Genomic DNA, 27,071 nt, shown 5'->3' with positions numbered 1-27,071 from the left:
CCTCCTGGCTTCTCTGCCAGGCTAGCACCTTCCTTCCTTAGTCCTCAGGTCAGGGACTGCTCCCAAGAACCCAGAGCCTGAGTTTCTTATCTTTAAAATGGGGACAAGAACACCTGTGCTGTTGCAGGGATCAAATAAGGAAATGCATGCAGAAGGCTTCGCATGGTGCCTGGCCCACACTCAGTGTGAGTTATTGCTTATTGCTCACTTCTCTGTTTCTAGCTCTGACCTAGGGGGAGAAGGCAAACTCAGAAGTCATGGTTCTTGCCCTTGAGAAGCTGGAGGTCTAGTGGGAGAGTGGCACTGACCCAACTCAGCAAAAGGAGGGCAGTCAGGTACAAAGGGGGTGGCAGTAACGAGGGACATGACTGATGAGGAATGACAAGCTTTTCCAAGGTACTCTCTCACACGTCCTGTCTTTTTGCAGCTCTGGGTGAAGCAGGGAGAGGTGGGCATGGGCTGGCCCTTTGTGTGGGAGTCTCCTGGGGGGGGGTCTGGAAGAGGAAGGAAGGAGAGGGCAGAGGGCAGATGGGGTCTGGCACTTAGGGGCTAGGTCAGGGGTTCAAACTCTGGTTCCACCTTGGATTTATCTGAGGTCCCTTTTCTTTCTAAGTCCCAATGCCCAGGCCCCATCCCAACCCATGAAATCAGAATCTCTGGGGGTGGGGTCCAGGCAAGGGTGTTTTGTTTTATTTTATTTTAAGCTCTGTGAGTGAGTCTAATGTCGCAAACTGTAGAGGTGAGTGCTGGAGCTGAAAAGGTGGCCTGTCTTCTCACCATCAACCCCACGGTCCCTAAGGGATTCATTCATAAAGCTCAGGGAACAGGACAAGCTGAGTGGGACAGGCTCAGGGCCTCTGAACTAACCCCTCCTCCTCCTGGAAGCCTTCAGTTCTGCCTCAGGGGTCACCCTCTTCCCAAGATTAAATCCAAAATTACTACCGGTTCTTTAAAGCTCAGTTCGGTTGCACTCTTCCTGGGGGCACAGGTTCTGTCTTGAAGTGCAATGCCCTTCCTGGGGTGCTGCCCTCCCCATGTCTTCTCGGTGCCTTCTGTGGCTCCCTGGGGGTGGCCGTCTTTCCTCCTCCCTTTCCTGGTTCATCTGGGATTTAGTGAATGGTTGGTGGCTTCACCCCTGATCCCACTCATGGGCTCTCCTGGTAGCCATGGAAGAGGGTCAAGATTCTGGTTGGCAGCAGGAATCGAGAAGCAGGCAGTGACAGAGAGAAGTAGGCCCTTGGCGAGCATGTGGCCAGGTGTTCACTGCGGCACCAGAGAGGAGGTCTGTGAGTGCCTAAAGCTGAAGCGTTAGGTCCACAATGACCTTTGACTTCTAGTCTCTACCAGGCCTGGTTATACCACGGTTCCTACTCATGGATTTCCACAACTGTATCTCCTTTTTTATCCCTGTGGAGTCCATCCATTATCTGAACACACTTAAAGAAATATCTTACCCTTTCTACCAAAGAGCCCTGACCAGACCGAGATCCTCAGATAAATCAGAGAAAAATCAGCCCCCAGGGAAAAAGCTGACGTACCTTCCAGACATCTCCTCTTGGATCTCAAACTTAACTGATCTAAAACTAAACTCGAGATTCCTTTCCCGTTATTCCTGCCAGCTTTCTCAAGTTGTTAAGTAGCATCACTGACCATTTTTCATCATGCATCCAGTTGTTCAAGCCCAAACCACTTCCCTTTCCCTTGTCCTGTGCATGTAACACATGAGCAAGTTCTAGCAGACCCTAGCTCCAAATGAGAGTACATGTTGGATCAGTTCATTTCTCCTCTGCCGCCACCACTCTGTTTAAGACAATGTTCAGTAATTTCTAACTGGTCCACTCTTATTCCCATTCTCCTGGTGGCAGCCAGAGTGACCTCTGCAAACTGCCACTCAACTCCGGCCACTCTTCATTCAACGCCTTACCACCTCTAAGCGCGGCATGATCTGCCCCACCTACCTGGCCTCCAATTCTAGCCACACTGGCCTTCTGACAGTCCTAGAACATTCTGTGCCAGTTCCTACCCTCAGGTCTTCAGTTACCCTGTATTTCGACTTCTCTTCTTTTGTCTCCTCATCTAGCTGTCTCTTCCCTGTCACTTACATCTCAGCTCAATGTCATTTCTTCAATGAGGATTTTTCAGACCACCTAAATAAAAGATTTCCTTCTAGTTTCTATCATATCATGTTTTATCTCCCTCATATCACTGTTAAAAAAGAGACAACAGGCCCAAAATGGAGTCACCTGTGCTAAGCCCACATCACTAAACAGATTCAATACCTAACCTAACTGTAATTTCATGCTCTCCTGGGAATACAATCTTAATGAATCAGTCTGGAATTTCCTGGTCATCACTAATGAAATAATACACTTACTAGTCCCCTCCCATCCGCCATAGGTAGGTTACTTAAGCCTGAAACAACCCATTCTTTCCCCCGTCTGCTTATAAAAACTTGCCATTTTGCGCAGCTCCTGAAAACTTCTTCTGCTTGCTGGATGGGATGCTGCCCAGTTCACGACTCATTCAATAAAGCCAGCAAGATCTTTAAATTTGACTCAGTTTAATATTTGTTATTTAACAGCACTCGTGTCTTTCTCATCAAGAATATAAACTGTGTGAAAGCAGGTCCCTGGTTCATTTTGTTCTCTGCAATGACAGCGTTCTGGAATAGTATCTGCTATATATTCAATATTTTTGAACAAAAGTATGAGTGAATATACTAATAATTTCACAGAATTCTAACTATATAAACTTGGGTAAGTTAACTTCTCTGAAGGCTCAGTTTTCTGAAATGGGAATAATACTATGTATAAGGCCATCTTTTTATAAAAATTAGGTGAGTCAATAATGTGCTTATTTTAATTTTTGAGCATGCTATTTAATTTCTTTGTGCCTTAGTTTTCTTCTCTGTAAAGTAGAAATAATAAAAACCAATTCTGGGCCTGACCTGTGGTGGAGCAGTGGATAAAGCATCAACCTGGAACACTGAGGTCACCAGTTCAAATCCCTGGGGTTGCCTGGTCAAAGCACATATGGGAGTTGATGCTTCCTGCTCCTCCCCCCTCCCCCCCTCTTTCTCCTCTCTAAAATGAATAAATAAAATAATATTTTAAAAAAACCCAAAAAACAATTCTGGGCCCTGGCCAGGTGGGTCAGTGGATAGTGTCATCCCGATGCACTGAGGTCACAAGTTCAATCCCCAGTTAGGGCACATATGAAAAGCAATCAATGAGTGCACATCTTAGTGGAATATCGAGTTATTGCTTCTCTCTCTCTCTCTTTCTTTTCACCTCCTTCTCCCTTCTTCTTTCTCTCAAATCAATGGGAAAAAAATAAAGACCCATTCTGATATAATAAAAAATACATTTAATCTCTGTTCCTGGTTCTTAGCACAGAGCTCCTCAAGCCCTAGGAATTTCCTGAGTGAGGAGTGTCTTTTGTTAGTCATAGAAAGTCCCTTTTGTGCATACCTGGGTTTATGCTAATGAGGCGAATCAAGATGGACCCAAGATACATAGTTTTAGGATGGAGCTGGTTCCAGGAAAACCAAACATGTGATTCGAGGGTTGAACTTTCGGCCTCACCTCTGACCTCCAGGGAGGTGAGGGGGCTGGAGATGAGGCTATAGAAATTCTTAAACAATGAGACCCACAGAGCTCCTGGGTTGGTAAACAAACCTGTGGAAATGCTGGGAAGGTGGCCCCCCCAGAAAGCGGAGGGAGCTCCTTGAATTGCTCCCCTCGCCTTGCTCTGAGCATCTTTCCCATGCGGCTATTTCAGAATTGTGTCCTTTATAATACATTTCAGAGTTGTATCATTTATAATAAGCCTGTAAATATAAGTAAACTGTTTTACTGAGTTCTGTGAGTCATTCTATTGAATTATCAAGCCTAAGGAGGTGAGTGTAAACATCCTAAAATTTACAGCTGGTCAGAAATGCTGGGGCCCTGAGACATGAGTGACATCTGATGGGGACTGTCCTTTCAGACTGAGCTGTTAACCTATAGGGTCTGTGCTCACTCCAGGAGTTAGTGTAAGAATTAAATAGGATTGAACTGTTGGATACCCAGTTGGTGTTGGAGAATTGGTTGTGGTTGGTGTTGGAAAACACCACACATTTAGTATCAGAAGTGGTGTCAGAAGAAAAACCTCACACCTATCCCACAAGGTGTGGTGAGGACTAAAGGGTGAGAACATGTCAAGCACTCAGAGTAGTGCCTGATACATGAGGAGCTCTCAGCAAGTGTTAGCTATACCTTAGAACAGTGGTCCCCAACCTTTTTTGGGCCACAGACCGGGTTAATGTCAGAAAATATTTTCACGGACCAGGCTTTAGGGTGGGTCGGATAAATGTATCACGTGACAGAGACAAGCATCAAGAGTGAGTCTTAGACGAATGTAACAGAGGGAATCTGGTCATTTTTAAAAAATAAAACATTGTTCAGACTTAAATATAAATAAAACGGAAATAATGTAAGTTGTTTATTCTTCCTCTGTGGACCAGTACCAAATGGCCCACGGACCAGTACCGGTCCATGGCCCGGAGGTTGGGGACCACTGCCTTAGAGGACTGGAAAACCCCAGGCCTGGAGAAAGAGAAAGGAGGGTGGTATGCAGTAATCAATAAGGTGAGGGCTCACTGCGTGCCCAGCTCTGCGCGAGGCTCTTCGGGGCCTGCGGAGACATAGCCTTCAAGCACCTTCTTGTCCTTGGGAAATGCATGCTGGTGGGGCCACCACCCCACACCACACACCCACAAATACCACACAACACACACCCACACACCCACACGTCAAGCCATGTGGAAAAGGTCTCTTGGGAGGAGGTCAGGATGCCTTAGGAGAGGCTTCCTGGAATAGGAGAGTCTTGGCTTTGACCTTCAAAGGCGGGTAGGGTTGGGGATGTATGGAGGCAGAGCAGGGTAGGGGAGGGCTGAGGACTGAGAAGGACCTGCTGGCCTGGGCCTCTGAAGTGTCCTTGGAAAGCAAAGTACCAGGAAAAAGTTTGGGGGCAAAATTAGGTGAAGCAGAGGGTAGTCAGGACAAAGAGGGTGGGCAGCTATTGAGGGGTGACTCTGTGCCTAGGACAGGGTTTAAGGTGTCCCCCTGACATCCCTCAGGAAGATGGGTCTGGCTCAGCCACTGCAGCCCCCTTGGTGAGCACAGCCCAGCTTCCTAGACCCTGCCGGAGCCCAGCTGCTGTGGGCCACCCCCTGGGTTTGGGACTCTACAGAGGCCCAGGGAGGAAAGGCCTCCAGGTGGGGACGCTGCGCGTTGCCTGGAGGACAGCAGCCCTTGCCCAACAGGCCGTCCTCTCTGCCTCTTCCCCTCCTCCTCTTGGCCCTTCTCACCTCTCGTTCTGCCCCACTTGGGGTTTAGCCCAGGAGGAGAGGAAATCCAGGCACATCTGACCGCGCCGTCATGGGGGGCGGACCGGACAGCATGCTGTTAGTGTGGCTGAAGGGGCTGGGGGATTCTGATGAGGGGCAGTGTGATCTCAGCGTAACTGCTGCGCCCGGGCCAGAAGGAGAAGGACAGCAGCCAGCAGGACAGGGGGAGCCTCGCCCATCCTCCCACAGCCTTCCCCAGGAAGCACAGCCTTCTAGCCTTACTCCCTCCTCCCTCCTCCCTCCTCCCTCTTTTCTCTTTATAAATCTTATTTTGGACTGGTTCGAAATACATCTGTTGACTGGTCTCCCTCATTTGTGAGATTGAATGACTAAGGCGACAGCCAAAGGAAGGGTCCAGGCCGACGGCCCAGCCTCACGCAGCAGAAAGGTGCTGGGCCGCTTCCCTCTCCAAATCCCAGCACTCAGACCTTCCTGTTGTCTGACTAGGGTAGAATCTTTCCTCACCTGTAAAACGGGATAATGCTGATAGCTACACCAAAGGGTTGTTGGAAGGGATTTGTGAGTGAACATATCCAGAATGGTAACCTCACAGAAACCTTATTTTCTTTAATCCGGGCTTTTATTTTGATTTATTTTTCCTTTGACTGGCTTCACCTAACCCTGTGACTCACCCACCTCCCTCTCTCTTGCTTAATCATTAAGCCTTCAAAATGATGAGGTTGTGGTCAACAACCAGTAGTCTTAGGAACAGATCCTGCTTCTACTGCCTACTGAGACAGACTTTTCAATCAAACTAAACATATCTTGGCTTCAGTTGTGTTTTTAGCTCTGGACCCAGAAAAGTGGAATGATCTCATGGAACAAATCCTTGTGTAATTGGACAACTCCATAGCTGGCATCAGGACCAGATGTAATGTTCAATTACCCCCTACTCCAGCACCAAGCAATCAGTAGAGGCCACAAACCTTCATTAGGCACCAGGACTAGTGATTTTTCTTCTTCTATAATCCATCTCCTAGAAGGCATTGGAGAGCCAGTCTTTCAGTATGACCTACCTGTCATGACCTACCTATAACTGTGGGCATGATGCCATCTCCTTAATAAATCCTTTCTTTCTTTGCTGCAACAACCATAACAAGGAGAACATACCCAAAGCACTTAGAACAGTGCCTTGACATGAGTAAGTGCTAAGTAAATGTTACTATTGTTGTTGCTATCATGACAGCTCAATCACCAGCTTGAAATACCTCTATTCACACAGAGTAGGTCCTCAGTTTACAGAACTTTTTCCTTTGGCTTAAGCATACTATTGTAAAAATGCTAAGCCCTGCCTGGGCTGTGGTGGCACAGTGGATAAAGTGTCGACCTGGAATGCTGAGGTCGCTAGTTCAAAACCCTGGGCTTGCCTGGTCAAGGCACATATGTGAGTTGATGCTTCTTGCTCCTCCTAACTTCTCTCTCTTTCTCTCTCTTCTCTAAAATGAATAAATAAAGTCTTTAAAAAATGCTAAGCCCTTCTTGGGTGAAGGGGGTATTCAGGCCCTTTCTCTCTAACAAGAGGTTCTGAGCCACACTGAGATGAAGGGAGGGTGACAGAGGATGGAAAAAGGCCCAGTGCCCTGGCTGGATAGCTCAGTTGGTAGAGCACTGTCCCAAAGCACAGAGGTTGCCAATATATAGGAACAGATTGATATTCCTCTCTCTTTCTCCCCCGCCCCCTCACTGAGAATAAATGTCAAAAAAAAAAAAAAAAAAAGAAAGAAAGAAAAAGAAAAAAGAAAAGGTCCAGAATGTGGAAATGAGGTTCCAATTGTGTAAAATATCTCTCCCTAAATCCAACCCCCCCTATCCCTTTCCGCACGTTTTTCTCACGTGCCAACATCCCTCTAAACCAGTGGTCCCCAACCTTTTTTGGGCCATGAACTGGTTTAATGTCAGAAAATATTTTCACGGACCGGCCTTTAGGGTGGAATGGATAAATGCACAAAATAAAATTATGCGGCCAGCGTAAAAACTGTGGTATTTTTATTTTTATTTTATTTTTTTATTTATTGATTCATTTTTAGGAGAGAGAGAGAGAGAGAGAGAGAAAGGGGGGAGGAGCTGGAAGCATCAACACCCATATGTGCCTTGACCAGGCAAGCCCAGGGTTTCGAACCGGCGACCTCAGCGTTCCAGGTCGACGCTTTATCCACTGCACCACCACAGGTCAGGCAAAACTGTGGTATTTTTAAATATAATTGTCAAACTTACGAGACAAGTGTCAAGAGTGAGTCTTAGACGAATGTAACAGAGGGAATTTGGTCATATTTTAAAAATAAAACATTGTTCAGACTTAAATATAAATAAAACGGAAATAATGTAAGTTATTTATTCTTTCTCTGCAGACCAGTACCACATGGCCCACGGACCGGTACCGGTTCACGGCCCGGGGGTTGGGAACCACTGCTCTAAGCTGCTCCCTACATCTCGAGTATCCTTCCCCTAGGTTTCTCTAGCTTTCCCCATTTTCCAAAATGCCTGAAGCATCCTGAAGGGCCCCATTAGCATATACCAACTCTCTTTTCAGCACTGCATTTTTTTCCTCTGGTTGACCTGTAACTTTAAGCCTGTCTCTAATGCATGTCTGAACTCCTCCAAAATTGGTTTCCAAATCCAAGGAGGTCCCAGGCTGCCAGGGCAGGGCCGAGTGGCAGGCCCCTTACCTGGGTCTCCAAGGAGGTCCCAGGCTGCCAGGGCAGGGCCGAGTGGCAGGCCCCTTACCTGGGTCTCCAAGGAGGTCCCAGGCTGCCAGGGCAGGGCCGAGTGGCAGGCCCCTTACCTGGGTCTCCAAGGAGGTCCCAGGCTGCCAGGGCAGGGCCGAGTGGCAGGCCCCCTTACCTGGGTCTCCGAGAGGCTCAGCTGGCGGGCCAGCTCGGTGCGCTCCCGGCCCACCACGTACTGGCAGCGCTGGAACTCCATCTCCAGGCGGTACAGCTGCTCTGCCGTGAAGGACGTGCGGGTCCGCTTGGGCCGGTCCAGGTCCAGGCCCTTGGGCAGGACAATTTCCCGGATGGTCCCTTTGGCATCTGCAGGGGCCATGAAAGGAGGCAGGTTAGTTCACTATTTTAGGAATTCAGCTGCCAATAAGCATCTTAATCACAGGAGAACTCCTCAGGCATGGGCCTGACTGTGTGACCTCTGACAAGTTGCTTCCCTTCTCTGGACCTAGCTTTTTAAATCACCCAATGCAGTATGTGTATCTAATGGGTATATGTATGTGAAAGAGCCTTGGTACAAATGTCAGGTCTACAGCCCTGGCCGGTTGGCTCAGCGGTAGAGCATCGGCCTGGCGTGCGGGGGACCCGGGTTCGATTCCCGGCCAGGGCACATAGGAGAAGCGCCCATTTGCTTCTCCACCCCCCCCCCTTCCTCTCTGTCTCTCTCTTCCCCTCCCGCAGCCAAGGCTCCATTGGAGCAAAGATGGCCCGGGCGCTGGGGATGGCTCCTTGGCCTCTGCCCCAGGCGCTAGAGTGGCTCTGGTCGCGGCAGAGCGACGCCCCGGAGGGGCAGAGCATCGCCCCTGGTGGGCAGAGCATCGCCCCTGGTGGATCCCGGTCGGGCGCATGCGGGAGTCTGTCTGACTGTCTCTCCCCGTTTCCAGCTTCAGAAAAAGAAAAAAAAAGAAAAAAAAATGTCAGGTCTACTATCATAGCCTAGGCAGAAATGACTCATGCTGACACAGAAGGATTCTTTTCCCTCAGCAGAGGAAGGAACAAATAGAAAGAGATACACCAAGTCTCCAAAGTGCAGAGGAAAACATGGGGTAGCATTGGGTGAGATCAATCAGGTAAGGCTTACTGGAGGAGATGTCCAGAGCCAAGTCTTAAGCCATGTGTGCGTGCGTGTGTGCGTGCGTGCATGCACATGGGTGAGCACCCTGCACAGACCCTCCTGGGGTCCATGAAGAGGCAGCTGGTGTGAGGTGAGCACAGCCTGGGGAACAAAAGTCCTTAGGAGGAGCCCAAAGGCCCTTGCCATGACACCAGGCTCGGGTAATTTCCAGAGGGGGCTGCTGCCACTCCCCATGTGCCTAGTTCTGAATATAGTTCTGAGTAGTAGGGCCACCCTTCTGGGCCCTCCATGCACGGAGTCTCCACTATTCTGGAGCCTACCTAACAAAGGTTGAATCCTGCCATCCACAGTCACCAGATGGTCCCATTTAAAGAACTCAGTAGCAGCAACAATGTGTTCAGCAAAAGTCAAATGTTGAGATGGGGAGGGAGGTGTTATTTACACATATGTCAGCTTTAACTATAGGGACAAAGATGATCCATGTTCAAGCCATACACAAGGATGGCTTAAAATCTAGTTATTAGAAAACTTTATGTCAAACATTAGTGTGAAAATATACAACATTGTATTCTGTAGGATTTACCAAACCACTCCCAACACATGATGTCCATAATAATAAAGCTAAACTAATAGAAATTTACCATTCCCCAGGAAGATTGGCATCAATGGGAAATTTACCAATTCAGGGCAGCCCTGGGCAAGCATAGGCAGCCCTCACCCTGATCAAGACCCCTCCACAGTTGCAGGAACTGCAGCCCTCCAGAGGGGGCATGGAGTCCCCGCTTAGGTCATACTAACAGCCGGCATCTGTGCAATGCTTGCTCTAAGCCAGGCACTATTTGAAGCACTTTAACCCTTCCAATGTCTCAATGAAAGTGGAACTATTATTATCCCCATTTTACAGATGGGGAAGTAAAGAAACAGATTTTAAGAGACTTACCCGAGGGGACACTGACAATGTTCAGGAAGTTCTAGAAACAACCTCATTTTACTTTATGAATACCCTCTTTTTTAGTAAGCCTTAATTGGTAAGTTTTAATGAAGAGGACTTTGGTCATGGGTAAAAATGGGGCCTTCTGGACGGGTGCATCATTGCTGTGGAAGACATAGGAAGGGCCTTCATTTGGGATGTGTGTCCGTCAGGAGGCCCCTTATGAGTCACAGGGGCCTAGCTTCAGAACCCCTGCTCTGGAGGGTGAGCCTGAGACTTCTCCCTCCAGCTCTGCCACTACGGGATTCATGAGGCTGGTTCTTCCCGACTCCTGCAGGGCCAGTCCACTCCTCCAGAGGGCGTTTTAGCTCCTTATGGGATCTGGTTCTCGGGTCTTGCTCTGGGTCTCAGAGGTTCTCAGACACTTACTTTCACACCTTTGTGTTCACAGCCAACCCTCAGGGAGAAGGTGCAGGGGACACAGCCCCTGCTGTGTAGTGGCCCTCCCCCCACCACTGGGCAGGTCTTGCTCAGCGGTGCTGGGCAGAGCATATACCAACTCTCTCTTTCCAGCACTGCATTTTTTTCCTCTGGTTGACCTGTAACTTTAAGCCTGTCCCTAATGCATGTCTGAACTCCTCCAAAATTGGTTTTCAAATCCAAGGAGGTCCCAGGCTGCCAGGGCAGGGCAGAGTGGCAGGCCCTCTTACCTGGGTCTGACAAATGAATGTGGGCCCTGCTCTTGCAGTCTTGGTGGGAACCACAGGCCTTTTGAGACAACTCAAACTTTATCATCTAATTCTTCCTGCATTCCAAAAAGGTGGGGCAATATTTAAAAAAAAATTTTTTTCAGACTTTATTTATTCATTTGAGAGAGAGAGAGAGAGAGAGAGAGAGAGAGAAGGGGGAGGAGCAGGAAGCATCAACTCCCATACGTGCCTTGACCAGGGAAGTCCAGGGTTTTGAACCGGCGACCTCAGTGTTCCAGGTCAGCGCTTTATCCACTGTGCCACCACAGTCAGAAGATGGGGTAGTATTTGTGACTCCTTTGTGACTGGGTCTCACTATTTCCAGTTGAGAGCCCAGTCTGAGAACTTCCTCAGAACAGCAATGACCACCTCCAAAGGCACTGGTTTTTATGAGACGAGTCTTGGAGATGTGGTGTTAGTAGGTTCCCAGGCTCTCCCCAGTAAGCCCCACGCCTGCGCCTTCCTGGCGCTCTGAGCCTGTGCTCCTAACCACTGAGGTCAGACTCTCCACCATCACCCCTGCCCTTCTCTTCCTTGCGGAAGAGCTAAGAGGAGCATTCCCACCTCAGGGGCGGCCAAGGTCAGCTCCCCCTCTCAGGGTCAGGGGAGGCAGGAACCGTAAAACAAAGGCAACCTCAGACTTGCCCACCAGATATCAAAACATGCCATACAAATAAGCACGTGAAAAGATGGCCAACATCGCCTGCCATTAGGGAGAGATAAATCCAAACCATCATAAACGCAGATAAGAACAGCGAAAACAAAATACACAAGAGTGCCACATGCTGGTGAGGGATGTGGAGAAACTGGATCTCTCAGACCTTGCTGGGAGGAAGGTACGTGGTCTACCCGCTCTGGAAACAGACCTGGCATTTCTTAAAGAGTTGAACAGGCCTTGGCTGGTTAGATCAGTCTGTCAGAACATCGTCCCAAAACACCAAGGTTGGGGCTCAGTCTCTAGGCAGGGCACACATGGGAAGTGACCATGAATGCATAGCTAGGTGGAAAAACAAATGAATACTTCTCTCCCCCCCCCCTTTATTCTCCCTGTCTCTCTAAAATCAGTCAATTAAATAAAAAAATTTAAAAATTAAACAAAAATAGAAACAGGCTCACAGATATTAGAACAGACTGACAGCTGTCAGAGGGAATGAGGGTCGGGGGCTGGGTGAAGAAGGTGAAGGGATTAAGCAGAAAAAAACCACCTTGTAGACACAGACAACAGTATGGAGATTATAAGAGGAAAGGGAATGGGGGAGGTAGAAGAAGGTAAAGGAAGGGTAAATGGTGATGGAAAGAGACATGACTTGTGGTGGTGAACACACAATACAATATACAGATGATGTATTATAGAATTGTACACCTGAAACCTGTATAATTTTTTCATTTTCCTACATAATTTATTTATTTTTTCTTTTAGCTGGTTTATTTTTAAATCTTTAATTAAATTTATTGGGATGACATTGATTAATAAAATTATATAGGTTTCAGATATACAATTCTATAATACATTATCTGTATATTGCATTATGTGTTCACTTCCCCAATCTATATAATTTTATTAACCAATGTCACCCCAATAAATTCAATTAAAAAAAGAGTTAAACATATATTGGGTACTTACTATAGAATATGGTGATCACACCCCTGGGCATTTATCCTAGAGAAACAAATCTTAGGTTCACAACAAAACCTGCACACAAACGTTCATAGCAGCTTTAGTTGTAATAGCCTTACATGGAAAAATCCCAGATGTCCTTCAGGGCGGGAGTGCTTAAGCAAACTGCGGTGTAGCTACACTATGGGACACTACAGTTTGGACAAGTCTCCAGGTCATTATGGTAAGTGAAAGACAAAACAAAACAATAACAGAAACAAAATGTCAGCCCCCAGATTCTTTACTGTATGATTTCATTTACACAACCTTATTAGAATGACAAACTTATACAGGTGGAGCAGAGACCTGCTGTTGCCAGGGGTGAGGTGAGGGAGGGTGTGACAATAAAGGGGTAGTGTGAGGAAGCTCCTTGATGGTGACAGAACGGTTCTGTGTCCTGATTGCACTGGTGGTTCCATGGATCCATTAATGTGATAGAATATCATAGGACTGTATATAAAGACAAAATATAAGTGCATGCAAAACTGAGTAAAGTCTGAGGACGGTCTGTAGTCTAGTCAGTTATATTGTGCCAGTGTCAATTTCCTGAGCTTGATAACATATTATAAATATGTAAGATGTCACCATTGGGAGAAGCAAGGTGATGGATACACAAAACCTCTCTGTACTGTTTTCACCATCTTGTCTGAAATCATTTCAAAAGTAACAGCGACAAAACATAAAGCTAGAATGATGTTCTGTCACAGAAATGGACAAATTCCTTGTGGAAAGAATGCAATAGTGTTTCCCCCAAAGTTTCTCTGCATTTCACTTATGGTTTTTAAGGTGATTTAAAATAACACATAAATAGTCATTTGTCATTTCAATAGTTAAGCACTTATTTTAATGTTTACGAGAAAAAAAGTTAAATCTGTGGTTTTATGTGCTTAGAATGAGGCCAAAGTAGTATTTAATTTTAAAATGTACTAAGCTAAAATATTAAAAAAATAAATAGAACATGGATATAATAGAAATGATGAAGATAGTATTCAGATGACTGGATTTTGAGAAAAAATAGAGTCAAAAGTACTACACAATTAGACACATGTACATATAATGATAGAGTTTATGATCAAGGGAGTATTCTAAATGAGGAAAGTTCGATCTAGTCAATAAATGGAGTTAAGTAGATTGATGTAGTTCTCTGGGGTAAAATTAAATTATATTCCTGTCTCATATAATAGATGACAATAAGTTTCAAATGAATTAGAAAGCAAATCACAGACTTTGAAATGATAAAGACACTAAAAGATATCTAGAGAATAGTTTTATAATCATAAGCTTGAGAAGAGCTTTCTAAGCAAGATATAGAACTGGAGCTGAAAAGGAAAAACAATGAATGTATGTGACGATGGTATTAAAGCTAAAAGCTTTCACATGACAAAAGCACCAAAATCTAGATAAGATACAAAAAAAAAAACCAAAACCAGAATTGAAAAAAATACTTTTTAAAAAAGGCAACGAAGTACTATCCAGAATATATAAAATGCAATTACAGATAAATGGTTGTTTAAAGAGAGAAATAATAAAGTAGAAAAAAAAATGCTTGCCTGTGGTGGCGCAGTGGATAAAGAAAGCATCAGCTCAGAATACTGAGGTTGCTGGTTCGAAACCCCGGGCTTGCCCGGTCAAGGCACATATGAGAAGCAACTAAGACTTGATGCTTTGTGCTCCTCCCCCACCCTCTGCCTTTCTCTCTCTCATTCTATCTCTAAAATCAATAAATAAAATCTAAAAGATAATTTTTTTAAAAAAGAAAAAATGCTCAAGTAACTTATTTCGGTCATTCACAGAAAGATGCCAAATGGCCAACAAACATGTGGAGAGATGATCATAGCTTCACAGAAATCAGGATAATCCAAGTTCAAGCAGCAATGGAAAGTCATTTATCCCCCATCAGGTTGGAAAAACATCAAAAGATGATTAATAAGGCAGTGGAGCACCGTAGGAAAATACACACTCCCATTCACCATTGGTAGCACCATAAATTGTCACAACCTTTTAAGGCTGTACTTGTTAAGATTAAAAATATAAAGGTGGCTATAACTTTTGTCCCAGCAAATTTATTTTAGTAGCTTCTTATTCAGAAAATCATGGGTTCATGTGCTCTGAGGTATAGATAAAGATGTCTGCTGCAACCCTGTTCAAAATATTAAAAATTTGAAAGCATCCTCAATCTTCCCTACAAGAGAAATGGCTGAACAAGTTATGGTAAGTCATAGTATAAAATGCCATGTAATTAAAAAGAATGAGGCAATATCTATATAAACTGACAGTAAGTGAAACAAAGTTATAGAGTCATATTTGTAATACAAACCATTTATTTACAACTATATATAGCCAACAATTTTACATATATTTCATAAGCACATTCTCTGTCCCAAATACTATGATAAGGTCGGAGGATATAGAAATGAACAAAATAAACAAGATCTGTGTTTCCATAGACCTTGTACTGGGGAGAAAGACAGATAATATTATACATTTAAAAAACTAACATGTAGCCCTGGCCGGTTGGCTCAGTGGTAGATAGAGCGTTGGCCTGGTGTGCGAGAGTCCCGGGTTTGATTTCTGGCCAGGGCACACAGGAGAAGCACCCATCTGCTTCTCCACCCCTCCCCCTCTCCTTCCTCTCTGTCTCTCTCTTCCCCTCCCACAGCCAAGGCTCCATTGGAGCAAAGTTGGCCTGGGCACTGAGGATGGCTCTGTGGCCTCTGCCTCAGGCATTAGAATGGCTCTGGTCACAGCAAAGCAACGGCCCAGATGGGCGGAGCATGCCCCCTGGTGGGCATGCCGGGTGGATCCCAGCTGGTCACATGCGGGAGTCTGTCTGACTGCCTCCCGGTTTCCAATTTCAGAAAAATACAAAAAAAACAAAAAAACAAAACAAAACAAAAACTAACAGGTAAAGCAGGGGTCGGGAAACTTTTTGGCTGAGAGAGCCATGAACGCCACATATTTTAAAATATAATTCTATGAGAACCATAGAACGGCCCGTGTACATTACGCATTATCCAATAAAAATTTGGTGTTGTCCCAGAGGACAGCTGTGATTGGCTCCAGCCACCCGCAACCATGAACATGAGCGGTAGGAAATGAATGGATTGTAATACCTGGGAATGTTTTATATTTTTAATGTTATTAATTTTTTTATTAAAGATTTGTCTGCGAGCCAGATGCAGCCATCAAAAGAGCCACATTTGGTTTGCAAGCCATAGGTTCCCGACCCCTGATGTAAAGTAATGATAAATGCTGGAAAGACATTAAAACAAGATAAGGAGATATTTCTGAGCTTCTCCAAATAACCAAAATTCAATAGTCCTAGTGTTTATGTATGTTTGTGCATGTGCACATGTGAGTGGAGCTAGGATGATCAGAGAAGGCCATTCATCAAAGTCAAGTTAGCGGGTAAATCATGAATGCTGTTCAATGTTTCTACCTCTTCCTGGCACATGGCAGGGTTGCACTAATTTTATGCCCTTTGAAATGAGACATGATGTGTGTCAGCCAAGAGGAAAGAATGTGGGCACTTTCAGATGAGCACTTTAACAGCTGGTTTATAACATGCCACAGCCTCTTCCCACTATTGTGACGGTCCTTGAAGCAGAAGGGGAAGGAGCCTCATCAGCCTGGGTTTCTGAGTCCCAAGGTGAGGCCTTGCTCCCTTGTGATGGGCTTACCATAGGAGTGAGAAACACAATTGTGTGTTTTTTAAACCTCTGAGACTCTAGGTTGTCTCTGCAGCAAATTCTAGCCCATCCTTAGTGACACAGCCTCCTTCCCAGAACCGTTCCCTTTCTGGGTAGAGTTTGGGGGAAGCACCAGGAAGTAGAAATAGCTTTTAATTCCAGGGCCTTTTTGCAGGTAGTTGCTTGTTAGGGTGAAATACACCAGTCTAAATGGAACGAGTCTTGAGTTTTGCTGCCTCCCCCGAGTCAACTCTCCTCAAAAAGGGGCGACCCCTACCCATAATGTTTAGCTAATGTCCTGACCACCAGGACCAGTAACACCCCCTTTTGGAGCCTCTCCCAAGAGACACCCTCAAAGTCCTACCCAACATCATCCCCTAGCACCCAGGAAATTCTTTTGCATGACAAGCTGTTAATGTGTTGATTTTTAAAGTGTGACAAGGTCCTTCTTGCCTTAATCAGCAAATACAATGTGATTACTATAAAAATTCCTTATGAGAAAATCATTTTCAAGTTTATTGGGGAACATTGAAAATGAAAGAATAGTTACAAAAAAGTGTTAAAAATGAGGAGAGGCTCTTCTCCCCCAGGAGAAGTGCCCGGCAGGGTTCCTTTCTTCCTTTCAATAAAGCCTGTTACTCTGGTCTTTCGGACTCCCATGGATTCCAACATTTGGTGCCGAAACCCGGGACAGGGTACTAACTGCCTGGACGATCCCTCTTTGCTGTCCAAACTTACAACCAGGGAAGCAATGGGCAGCGGCAGCTCGTCCCGGGCTTACTCCCTGATTCTGTTTGGACCTGTAATTGTGGGTTGATTGGCCGGCAGTGTCTAACCCTGTCCTGAACCCCTGCTGGACCAGAAGGTTCCCTGTCTCCTAAAATCTCCACATGTCCTCCCATTCAAGAGGAACCAGACCAGCACGTCTCATGAGGCTCATCCAGGAGACCATGGATCACCATGTCACTCTGTCCACTCGGCACTCGCAGCAAGCAACTGACAATTTTTACCCTGCAAAGTTTTTTTACTTCCTCACTCAGGTTTCCAGAGACATCACCTGGTTCAGACCTTACAGCATGGAAATTGATGACCTCCTTAACTGGATGAGGGACTTGGCTTGGCAAGATTCCCTTCTTGAGTTCTCTCCAGAAGAAGCAATAATTTTCCAATTTTTTCTCCTCATCACCCCTCACCATATATTATAAAATTAATAACTGCCTTTCTTTTATATGTAACCACAGAGTCGAGAAATGATAGATACATGAATTCCAAACTGCCCTCTTGATGTTCCGCTTATCTGTCAGACCTCACCCTTACTGGACTATTGACCCTGAGACAGAGGAATTCCAAAAAGTTGACAACCCGCCCCAAGGAGGGGCTCTGGACATACCAGGACTTTTGGTTCAACACCCACATGCTCAAAGCCCCCCAAGGAGGAGCATTCCGGACATACCAGGACTTTTGCCTCAGTATCCCCTCAGGCTCTCCCAAACACTATATAACTGGCCCCCTAGTCCGTAACCGGTGCTCTTCTCCCCCAGGAGAAGTGCCCGGCAGGGTTCCTTTCTTCCTTTCAATAAAGCCTGTTACTCTGGTCAAAAAAAAAAAAAAAAAAAAAAAAAAATGAGGAGAAAATACTTGCTTATCACAGCAAAATACATTACAAATCTAAAGGCACTAAAATGATATGATATCAGCCCAGGAGTAAAGAGCCAAATGCATGCACAGATGAGGATCTGGTATGCTCTACAGATGCCATCTCAAATTAGTGGGGGGGAAGACAGAATTATTAAAGATGTGGCTTCTGGGCAATTAGCTCATTCATGGAATAAAGTAATTTGTCTCACACTGTAAACAAAAATAAACACAAGATGGATTAAAATTTTTAATGTAAAACATAAAGCTGTAAAAATTGAAAAACACTTTTAAAGAGTTTTTTAAAAAGGAAAGCCAAAGACAGTTTTGAGTACCTAGAAACAGAAGCTGCAGGATGAGAGACAGTTAAAAGACAAATGACAGCTCGGTATAAAATATTCATGATACGTGCATAACAGAGTCTTAATTTCTAGTACACACACAGTCTCAATAGACCAATGAGTGAAGCCAAGCAGGCAGTGAGAAACTGAGCAAATGACCTGATGGGTTATTCAGAGAAGAGAAATGCAAGCAGCTAATAAATATAAAAGAAATACCCAAGCTCAGAGGGAACTGGAGAAAATGAAAGTTAGAACAACAATGAGATACAATTTTTTTTCCAGATGCCATATTTTATCTATCAGGCTGGAAAAAATGTGCTGGCACAGTTGAGGGAAAATACAGGTTCTCTCAAGCTCTGTTAGTAAGAATACAGCTTAATGCAATATGAGGGGGGTTTTTTTTTTGGAGGGCAATTTCACAATGTCTAGCTCAATTAAAAATGCATAAACTCTTTGTCCTGGAAATTTTATAGACATTTCTACCCCTGGGAAATATTAGTATATGTTGATAAAGACAGATCCACTGTTTGTAGCATAGTTTATAAGGGGGAAAAAAAGCTAGATGTTTATCAGTAGAAATATACTGATTAAATCAGAACATAATCATGCCTTTGGCTATTATGTAGACATTAACAAGAAAGAGGTACATCTCCATATACTGACCTGCACTTGATCTTAGCCAAAAGGCCAAGACAAGCAATCCACTGACCTGGATGAATGTCCATTATATACTTCTACATAAAAACAGCAAGTATGTATAAATCAATTTTTACAAAGAACAAAAAGTAAAACTAATAACTGTATGTGTGTGTGTGTGTGTGTGTGTGAGTGTGTGTGTGTGTGTGTGTGTGTGTGTGTGTACTTATACCTACTTAGGATCAAGTCCAGCAGGATAAACTCTTCTTTCTTCTGTTTGCTTTGGGGAGTGGAAGCTGGTCAGGGAGAAATGATTTCTCCCTTCTTACTCTGTGTACTTCTTTATGATATGGTTTGTGGCAAAGACTGACAAAAGATAATTTTGTAACAAAAATTTAAATCTATAACATTTAATATATAACATATAATATATAATGTTTATCTTTGGTTGGAGAAAACTTTGTAACTGAGAACTAAAATGTGGAGGCCCAAAAGGAAATGACTATTAGATATGATTACAGTTTACATTTTAAGTCAGAAAAAATTCATAGCAAAGGTGAAAAAAGAGAGAGATCTGCAAAATATTACAGAAGAAGAGATCATTTCCTTAGTACACAGTGTTTACAACTATGAGGAAACAATGAGCAAACCAGCGCAGAAATGGCTAAGTTCATGAATAGAAAATTCACAGACTGGGAAGTAAAAATAAAGAATAAATATAGGAAAATATGCTTAACCTCACTAGTAATTTGAAATGCTAATAAAAATGAGAGTTTTTTCACTTGAAAAGATTTTACTCTAAAAGACTGAGTACATCCTGGGATGGGAGGAGGTGGAGAAATGGCACATTCATACACAATTGCTGGGAGTATAAATTAGTATGTTTTTTGGCATTTAGAAATATCTATCACAATTTTAAGTAAATTTCAAATTTTACTTCTAAGATTTTATCCTGTAATTATACTCATATCAGATATATGTGAAATGATGTTTACTTAAGACATTTTAGTATAAGAAATTTTAAACGTATGCAAAATTAGAGAGAATAATGTAATGAGCCCTGACATACCTATCTCCTGACTTCAGCAATTATAAACTCAGAAACAATTGTATTTCTTCTATATCTCATAAATTTAAGCAAATCCCAGATATTGTATCATATCATCTAGAAAATTTCTATATGTATATATTTTAAAAATAAGGTTTCTTAAAAATCAACAACCACAATACAATTATCACAACCCCAAAATTAACAATAATTTCTTAATATAAAATGTCCCACCTGTTTTCACATTTTTCAGATTGTCTCATAAGTATGACTTTTAACAATCATCTATTCAAATTAGGATACAAAACTGTTCACTGAAGCATTGTTTGTAGTAGTGAATGAGTAGAACCAACCTAAATATCCATCAATAGCAAACTGTTTAAATAAATTATATTGCATCTGTATAATATAATACGGTGCAGGTGTTTTTTTTTAATGAGGCAGTTATATGTAGAAAGATTTCCACAAATGTTTATGAATAAAAAAAAATCCCACTTCTGTAATATATAACTTTCATATATATGTTTTTCAGTCACTAGGGAAAGTTGGGATGGTTACAGTTTGGGAGTGGAAGTGTATTATATGACGAAAATAAAAATCTTTAACTTTTACATGATATAGCAAAACAACATGAGGATTGGTTTTATAATTATAAAATTACTTTATACTCCAGAAAACAAAAGACATCATAAACAAAATTAAAAGACAAATTACAAACAAAAAAATTGCAACACGTATTGAAAGCAAGAAGCTACTATCCATAATACAGAATTTCTACAAATCAATAAAGGGATATTTGAACATTAAAACTGGTCAAAGGAAATAAATTAATAGATAACAGCAGAAGAAATACAACTGGACAATAAACATGAAAAGAAAACAGAGAAACTTCATTAATAATCAAAGAAATAAAAATTAAAATGCCAGTGAGCTACTACTTATCACCTATAAGATTGGTAAAGGTTATATATGTATGTCCAATGTGCAGAGCGGGCAAAGGTGGGGGTATAAATTGCTAAACTTTCTTTTTCTGAAGAACAACTTGACAATAGGTACCAAGAGATAAAGTGTAAACTGCGATAGCCAGATTTGGCGATACAGGCGCTGCTTGGGGGGAGGGGGCGTACTATCTATGGAGGGCAATTTGGCCTTATGTAACAAATTACAAATATGGATACTCTTAGACCCTGTAATCTACTTAGAGGACTTTCTCTGACAGATAAATCTACAAAGGTGGAAAAGACCAAGGAACAAATTTATTTATTACAGCATTGTACATAACAGCAACAGATAAGAAAAAACCCACAAAAACTACATGACTGCCAGTAGGGCATCGGTTCTACAACATACATTATGGTTCAGCCAATCCATAGAAATGGAATACTATGCATCTGTAAAATCAATGAGCAGGAAATTTACATCCCAAGATATACTGGTAAGAGAAAATAGTAAGGTGCAGAAAAATATAGAGATGTTACCATATGATTAAAAAATAAAAGTAAGAAAAAAAAGACTGGCTGAGCTGACTTGCTTAAGAATAACAAGTATTTGGAATGACATATTAGAACGCGTTAAAAAAATAAAAGGTTGCCTTTGAGTCTGGAGAAACCTGAGGACGGCGGACAAGGCTGAGCGAGAGGTTTTTCACTATGTACTTAAAACAACAACTTTTTGATGTTTGAATCATATGAGTTACTATTTTTTAATGAAACACGTGTTTAATTTTTAAAAACATTTTAGTGTGTGTAAACCTTTTCAAACAGCAATTCCACTGCTAGGAATTTATCCCTTGGAAATTCTCAAAGAAGTGCACGAAGACCCGTGGCTTGAGAATTTATTTCAGTGCTTATATTTTGGAAAAACAACTGGAACGTCCACCGGGGGTAAGGAGAATTTAGCTTTCCTCAACCAAAGGGACAATGGGAAATGGTTGAGCCTGGCTGATTACATTTTTTAGAAAGGTAAGCTGCAAAAACAGATTATATAAAATGATTCCACTTTTGCTCATGTTTGTATATGAAAATGGGGACATCTGTAAAAACACACCTGAAACTAAAACAGGGCCCATTTCTAGAAACCTTCTCCCCCTTAGGGTTTTACTTTTTGTTTTTTTATTCCTCTCCGCCTGTAAGCGTGGCCCTGGCCGGAGGCTGGACCTCGGGTGTGTCCTCCACCCGCCCGGCTCCGGCTCTCCGCAGCTTCTGCGTGGACGGCGTGGGGAGCAGGAGTAGCAAAGTTCAGAACAGATGCTGGCTTTATTTACCCGGTAACTTTAAGTTCAAGCGAAGGCCTGGCGGCGTGTGGATTCCGCGGGGAGGAGCGACGCGGACCGGTCTGGTTATTCTGTCACCGCACGGGTTGGCGTTGCCTCGGAGCCGCGCCTTGAGCAGCCACAGAGGCCGGGGACTCGCCGCCGACCCTGTTCTGCACCTTCTGCTCCAGCCCGCGGCCCCAGGCGGCCTTTTAGGCCCTGGAGAGCAGCTACAGTAAAAGAACCATTTTTGAGGTTTTTCAGGTTTTAGATTTTTAGTGGTTTCCGAAGTTGAGGATGGCAGAAAATTCCAAAAATATGGTGTTATCAAATTTATATTTTTAACAATTAGTCTGTGTTCTGGTATCATCGCCATTTCCTATTGGGAAGGACATTTTGATGTAAAAAAAATAAGGTCATCTCAGAGCAGACGTTCCTCCCGGGGAAGGGAATGGCAGCCTTCTGCGGTACTTAGCGAAATACGCGACGTTGCTGGCCTCGACTCCTTTCACTCATATGACAAACATTCACTGAGCGCCTACTGTGTGCTAGGAACACATCTGAGCGACTGCATGGATTTAGTGAGCGCGGTGACGGCCTCCTACGAGGTCCCTGCGCACCATCAAGGGCTCCGGGCACCTGCCCACCTCGGACTGGGCGCAGACAGGGCTCCCCGGTCACCCGGCTGACGCAGGAGCTGCAGGAACTCCGCGACTCCCCGCGTGCGAGTCAGTCCCCGGGTTGGCAAGCCAGGCGGAGTATCCCCAGCCAGGTGCGTCTGGCTCACAGTGCCTACTCGTTGATGTTTGTGGAATGAACCAAAGAGCAAGGGGAGAACTTGGGAGAGATGGTTGGAGGGGCCTTGGGCACCCGGGGAGCACCCCCTCCCATCCCTCTCGCCTGCAGAGCCCGGCCTGCTGCTCTTGGCCGGCCCACGCCTCAACTTCGTTGGCCAGACGCAACACCGATGCTGCCACCTCTCCCAGTAGCGTCGGATGCCACTCTGTCCCCACCTTCCTCCCGGACTGGGGGCGGGCAGACCAGGCGCCTAGACCGCTCTGGGCCCAGGGTTCCTGGTGGACCAGCTCCGCCTCCGGGTCTTCTTTCCGAGTTTCTCAAACTGGAGGATGACTCGCCCCACACACTGCCGCGGTCCCCTACAGCTCTCCCGAGCGGAGCCGGGCCAATCTTTATTTTATGTTAAGCAAACAGAAAATATTGTAGAAGGCAAAATTCATATGCTTACTCTGCTCCCACCCATTTAAAATATAAATCAAGGAAATTTGGCAAACAGAGCGGGGAGCTTAGGGCGACGAAGGCCCAGGCTCGAGTACAGGGTAACTGAGAAAATGGCAGAGCCAGTAAGACGCGCAGACGCCCGCTCTTCTTCCAGGGAAAGCGGCGGTGGGCGCAGACTGGAATCCGGGGCAGCCGAGGCCCCGGGACGCGTCGCCGTCACCCGCTCCACCCCCAAGTACTCACCGTCTCAGCGATCCACTCGACCTCCCGCTCTGCCGGTTCACCGGGGTCACACCCAGAAGACCCAGTCCTGCCGGAGTGCGCGCCCGGGCACGCGAGCGGCAGCGGGCCCGCGGCCACCCCAGTCCGGGCGTCCGCCCGGGCCGCAGACCAGCGCGGGGACGCAGAAAGCCGCCAGAGCTCTGCACGGCTCCGTGAAGTGAAAACGCTCCACACAGACAGCAGCAAGGGGACGCGTTTGGTTGCCGGTCCGCTTCTGTGTGTGTTGGGGCCGGCGGGCGGCGGGGGTGGGTGTGGGAACAACAGCATGTGTATCTAGATAAAGGGGAGAATAAGGGCCAGTATGATAGGGACCCATCGTAAACTCGCGTGAGTATATGCAACCTGACAAAGCGAGCAAAGCAAAAGGAAAAACAAACATAAAACAACAATCTCACGAAAATAAAAAAGAAACTTAAGACTCCCACAAACCCCCAAATGAAATAAAAATTAAAAATCTCACAGTGCAGACTCCTGCATGAATATGTAACCCTTTCAGCCGCTGTCTGGGCGCTGGCCCTGGGTTACCGCGGCGATTTACAAACTCAGATGTTGCGGTTGCGGTCCCGCCGCGCGCCGAGGGCAGAAGAGCGCGGCTCGAATTCCCGCGCATTCCCGCACCGCACTGGGCCCGCCCTCTCGTTGCCAACGTGCCCGCCGGCTGTGCCCTTGCTGGGCTACTGCGACGGCAGGGTGAGGCCTGCGAGGTCTGGGCCGAGCCCGCTGGGCCCGGTGGCGGCTGTGAGTCCGAGCAGAAGGCCAGGGGACGCCAGCAGTCTCAGCGCGAGGTCTGGCTGCTGGAGGGAGTCCGTGCGCGCAGGCCTCTCCCGGTCCAGGCCCCACGGCCGCGGCACCTCGCCAGAGGCTTCAGGCCCGCCTGGGGCAGCCAGGGTCCCGCTCGGGTGTCTGCCATTCTGCTGTCCGTAATGTTCCGACGTGCGTGTTTCTGGAGCGCAGGCCCAGCACTGCCCCCTGGTTTTCAGGGGGGCTGGGCCCCACTAAGTTCAACACTCCCTCCCTCACTCTCACAGCCACAGCGGGAGTTGTTCAGCCGCCGCCGCCAAAGGCCCTGGCCTGTTTGTGTCCTACCACGTCCCCAGGTAGGAGCACATCCATCGGGGTCCCTAGTAAAGACATTCCGGCTAGCGGGCGGTGGTGTGGGGGGAGGGCGGGCGGCCCTCGCTCAGCCCAGGGACCCAGCACTCCGGTACCCCCGCTGCAGACGCGGTGCGGAGCCAGGCGGGAGCGCGCGGTCTCAGCCGGAGGAGCGCTCCTAGGACGCGAGTCCTACCCTCGCTAGGCCCAGGTGGCCGCGCGGAGACGGGGGCAGAGGTTGCAGCCCGAACCGGCTTTTCAGACCCACAGAACCGAAGGACCAGTTCGGGTGGATAAGGACCGGCACACCGCCCATTGTTGGGGCGACGCCGGCGAAGGCCGCTCCGTGCTACCCAGACATGCTGCTGAATTCGAGTCAGAACTGATCTGGGAATCGTGTGGGTGCATCTGAGTGTGCTGGTGCAGCGTAGATTGTGAGGTTGCAGGGAGTTTTGGGGTAAGAGTTGCCCCATGTCCTGTGACCCCGGGGATCCCGGGTCCACCGAAAAGGCCTTTGCACTGCGGCTGCCCCGAGCGGTTAAAGCCACGCAGGGAGGCGGCCAGTTCCTTCCGGCTGCCTGCAGTCCACGAGTGGCACGCCTATAACAAACAGAAAACAAAAGAATAGCCCATCCCCAGCTCTCACAGCTGGAGGGTCGAGCGCGCAGAGGTGTGGAGAGGCCCGCCCGTGCAGGGTCTCTGAGGAAGCCTAGCTCTGTCTGGGCTGTGCGGGGTTCCTGCGGTGTGCACAGGTCTGTTATCCCAGCAACCTTGCCAGCCGAGTGTGTGGCAGAAAGCAGCCTCTGATTGGGGGAGGGAGGGGCAGCAAGGTCCCTCTCTCTGGTCCCCTGACCGGCATTCGCAGAGGCAGCCAGAATGAGTGATTGGGTGAGTGCGGGTTCCTGAAAGGGATTGGAGGAGGCCGCAAGACTGGTCTGCAAGGTGTCCCGGATCCTCTTCTCATCGGCCAGTTCTTGGTCCTGTGGCTGTTCACCTCCAAACCCTGTTGGGCCCAGGGCCCAAAGGAGACCAAGTGCCCAGTAGAGGGGGTGAGCTGCGGAGGCCTCTGAAGAATTAGGTCCTCTCCCATAAGTGTGGGTCACCTCGGAACTCCCACTTTTTCATTCAGTGGAATATTTTTGAAGATTCTGCTGGGTATTTGCAGAATCACTTCTGACCTGCAACACAATTCTTTGAGGTAGGAACTATGTGTTTGGTTTTTTGTTTTTGTTTTTTCTGTACAGACGAGGAAGCATGGAGGGGCAGAGAAACTGGTTCAAGGTCAAACAGCTGTAAGACTAGTATTTCAAGCCAACTTCACTTAATTCCAGCACCCAGGCTTTCCTCTTACTTCCCTGTGCCATGGGACTACCCCCAAAAGGTCTGCTACCTTGGGATCGGGCCCACAGGGGAGCAAGTGCAGAGTGGAAAAGAGGCAGAAAGAAGGGCAAATACCCAGAGTTAATGGGATTCTTTCATAGAATCCTCACCCCACCAGCATCCTGAAGGTTAGAATGGCAAACATCTTCTCCAAAGATACTTAGGCTGCCTCGGCAGAGGTCAAGGGCCAATGTACTCCCTGCTTAGATTGTATTGGAGGGACACTTATCTTGGGGATAAGCACTGCTGATTGTCCTTCACCAGTGCTGGGCCTTTCATTTGTCAGAGCCTCTGCCCTGAGCTCTGGTGGGGCCTGCAGTGACCCAGGTGACCTGGGCTAGGAGGGATTAGTGGTAAATGATGTCCTGAGTATTTCGGGCCTATAATAACCTCCTTGTCATTAAATGGGAAGCGACAGAGGGATTCATGAGGGCCCTGTTTACCTTGCATTTCTTTTAGGTGAGTAAATACACCTTCTGCGCTATATTTCCATTACATGTACAAATGTAATGGCATCGCTGTATGTATGTATATACATGCATTTATAAAAGTACGCCTCCTAACAACGCACACAAGTCCACCTGGCTGTGTATTTTTCCTACCACGGGTGTCTTGCCACCCAACAAAATTCACAATTGTCAAGGAAGAGGGAAAAACCGCCCATAGATGGGGTGTAAGGTGGTGAATGTCACAAGCAGTTGAGAGTCATAATCTGGTAGTATGGGTTTAGCACACTAATTTCTTCTTTTCTGTAAGCTCTGTGGATTTCCTTAACGGAACTCCAAGCTGGCTGGTAAGGCTTGTGTCCAGGACGCCCCGCAGTCTATGGAACATGGAACGGTATCTAACATAATCCCGGATACCCAACAGGTCCACATACCTGCCGGAATCCCTGCTGGGTGGAGACTGTTCTCCATGCTCGGGCCTGGAACTCAAGCCTGACCCTCGCACAGCACT

At 46.1% G+C, this 27,071-nt stretch overlaps 1 protein-coding gene across 1 annotated transcript in view; it reads right to left on the bottom strand.

Annotated features, from left to right (window-relative positions):
* VAX2 (ventral anterior homeobox 2) overlaps positions 1–27,071 on the bottom strand; it is a 32,723-nt gene that overhangs the window by 4,001 nt on the left and 1,651 nt on the right. Inside the window, exon 2 of the mRNA XM_066264775.1 lies at positions 8,231–8,418. Coding sequence (XP_066120872.1) covers positions 8,231–8,418 — 188 coding nt within the window. The remainder of the gene's footprint in view (positions 1–8,230; positions 8,419–27,071) is intronic.

Source organism: Saccopteryx bilineata, chromosome 3 (genome assembly GCF_036850765.1).
Source record: "Saccopteryx bilineata isolate mSacBil1 chromosome 3, mSacBil1_pri_phased_curated, whole genome shotgun sequence".
In the NCBI taxonomy this organism is placed as follows: Eukaryota; Metazoa; Chordata; class Mammalia; order Chiroptera; family Emballonuridae; genus Saccopteryx; species Saccopteryx bilineata.
This window is presented reverse-complemented; position numbering and strand designations above follow the sequence as displayed.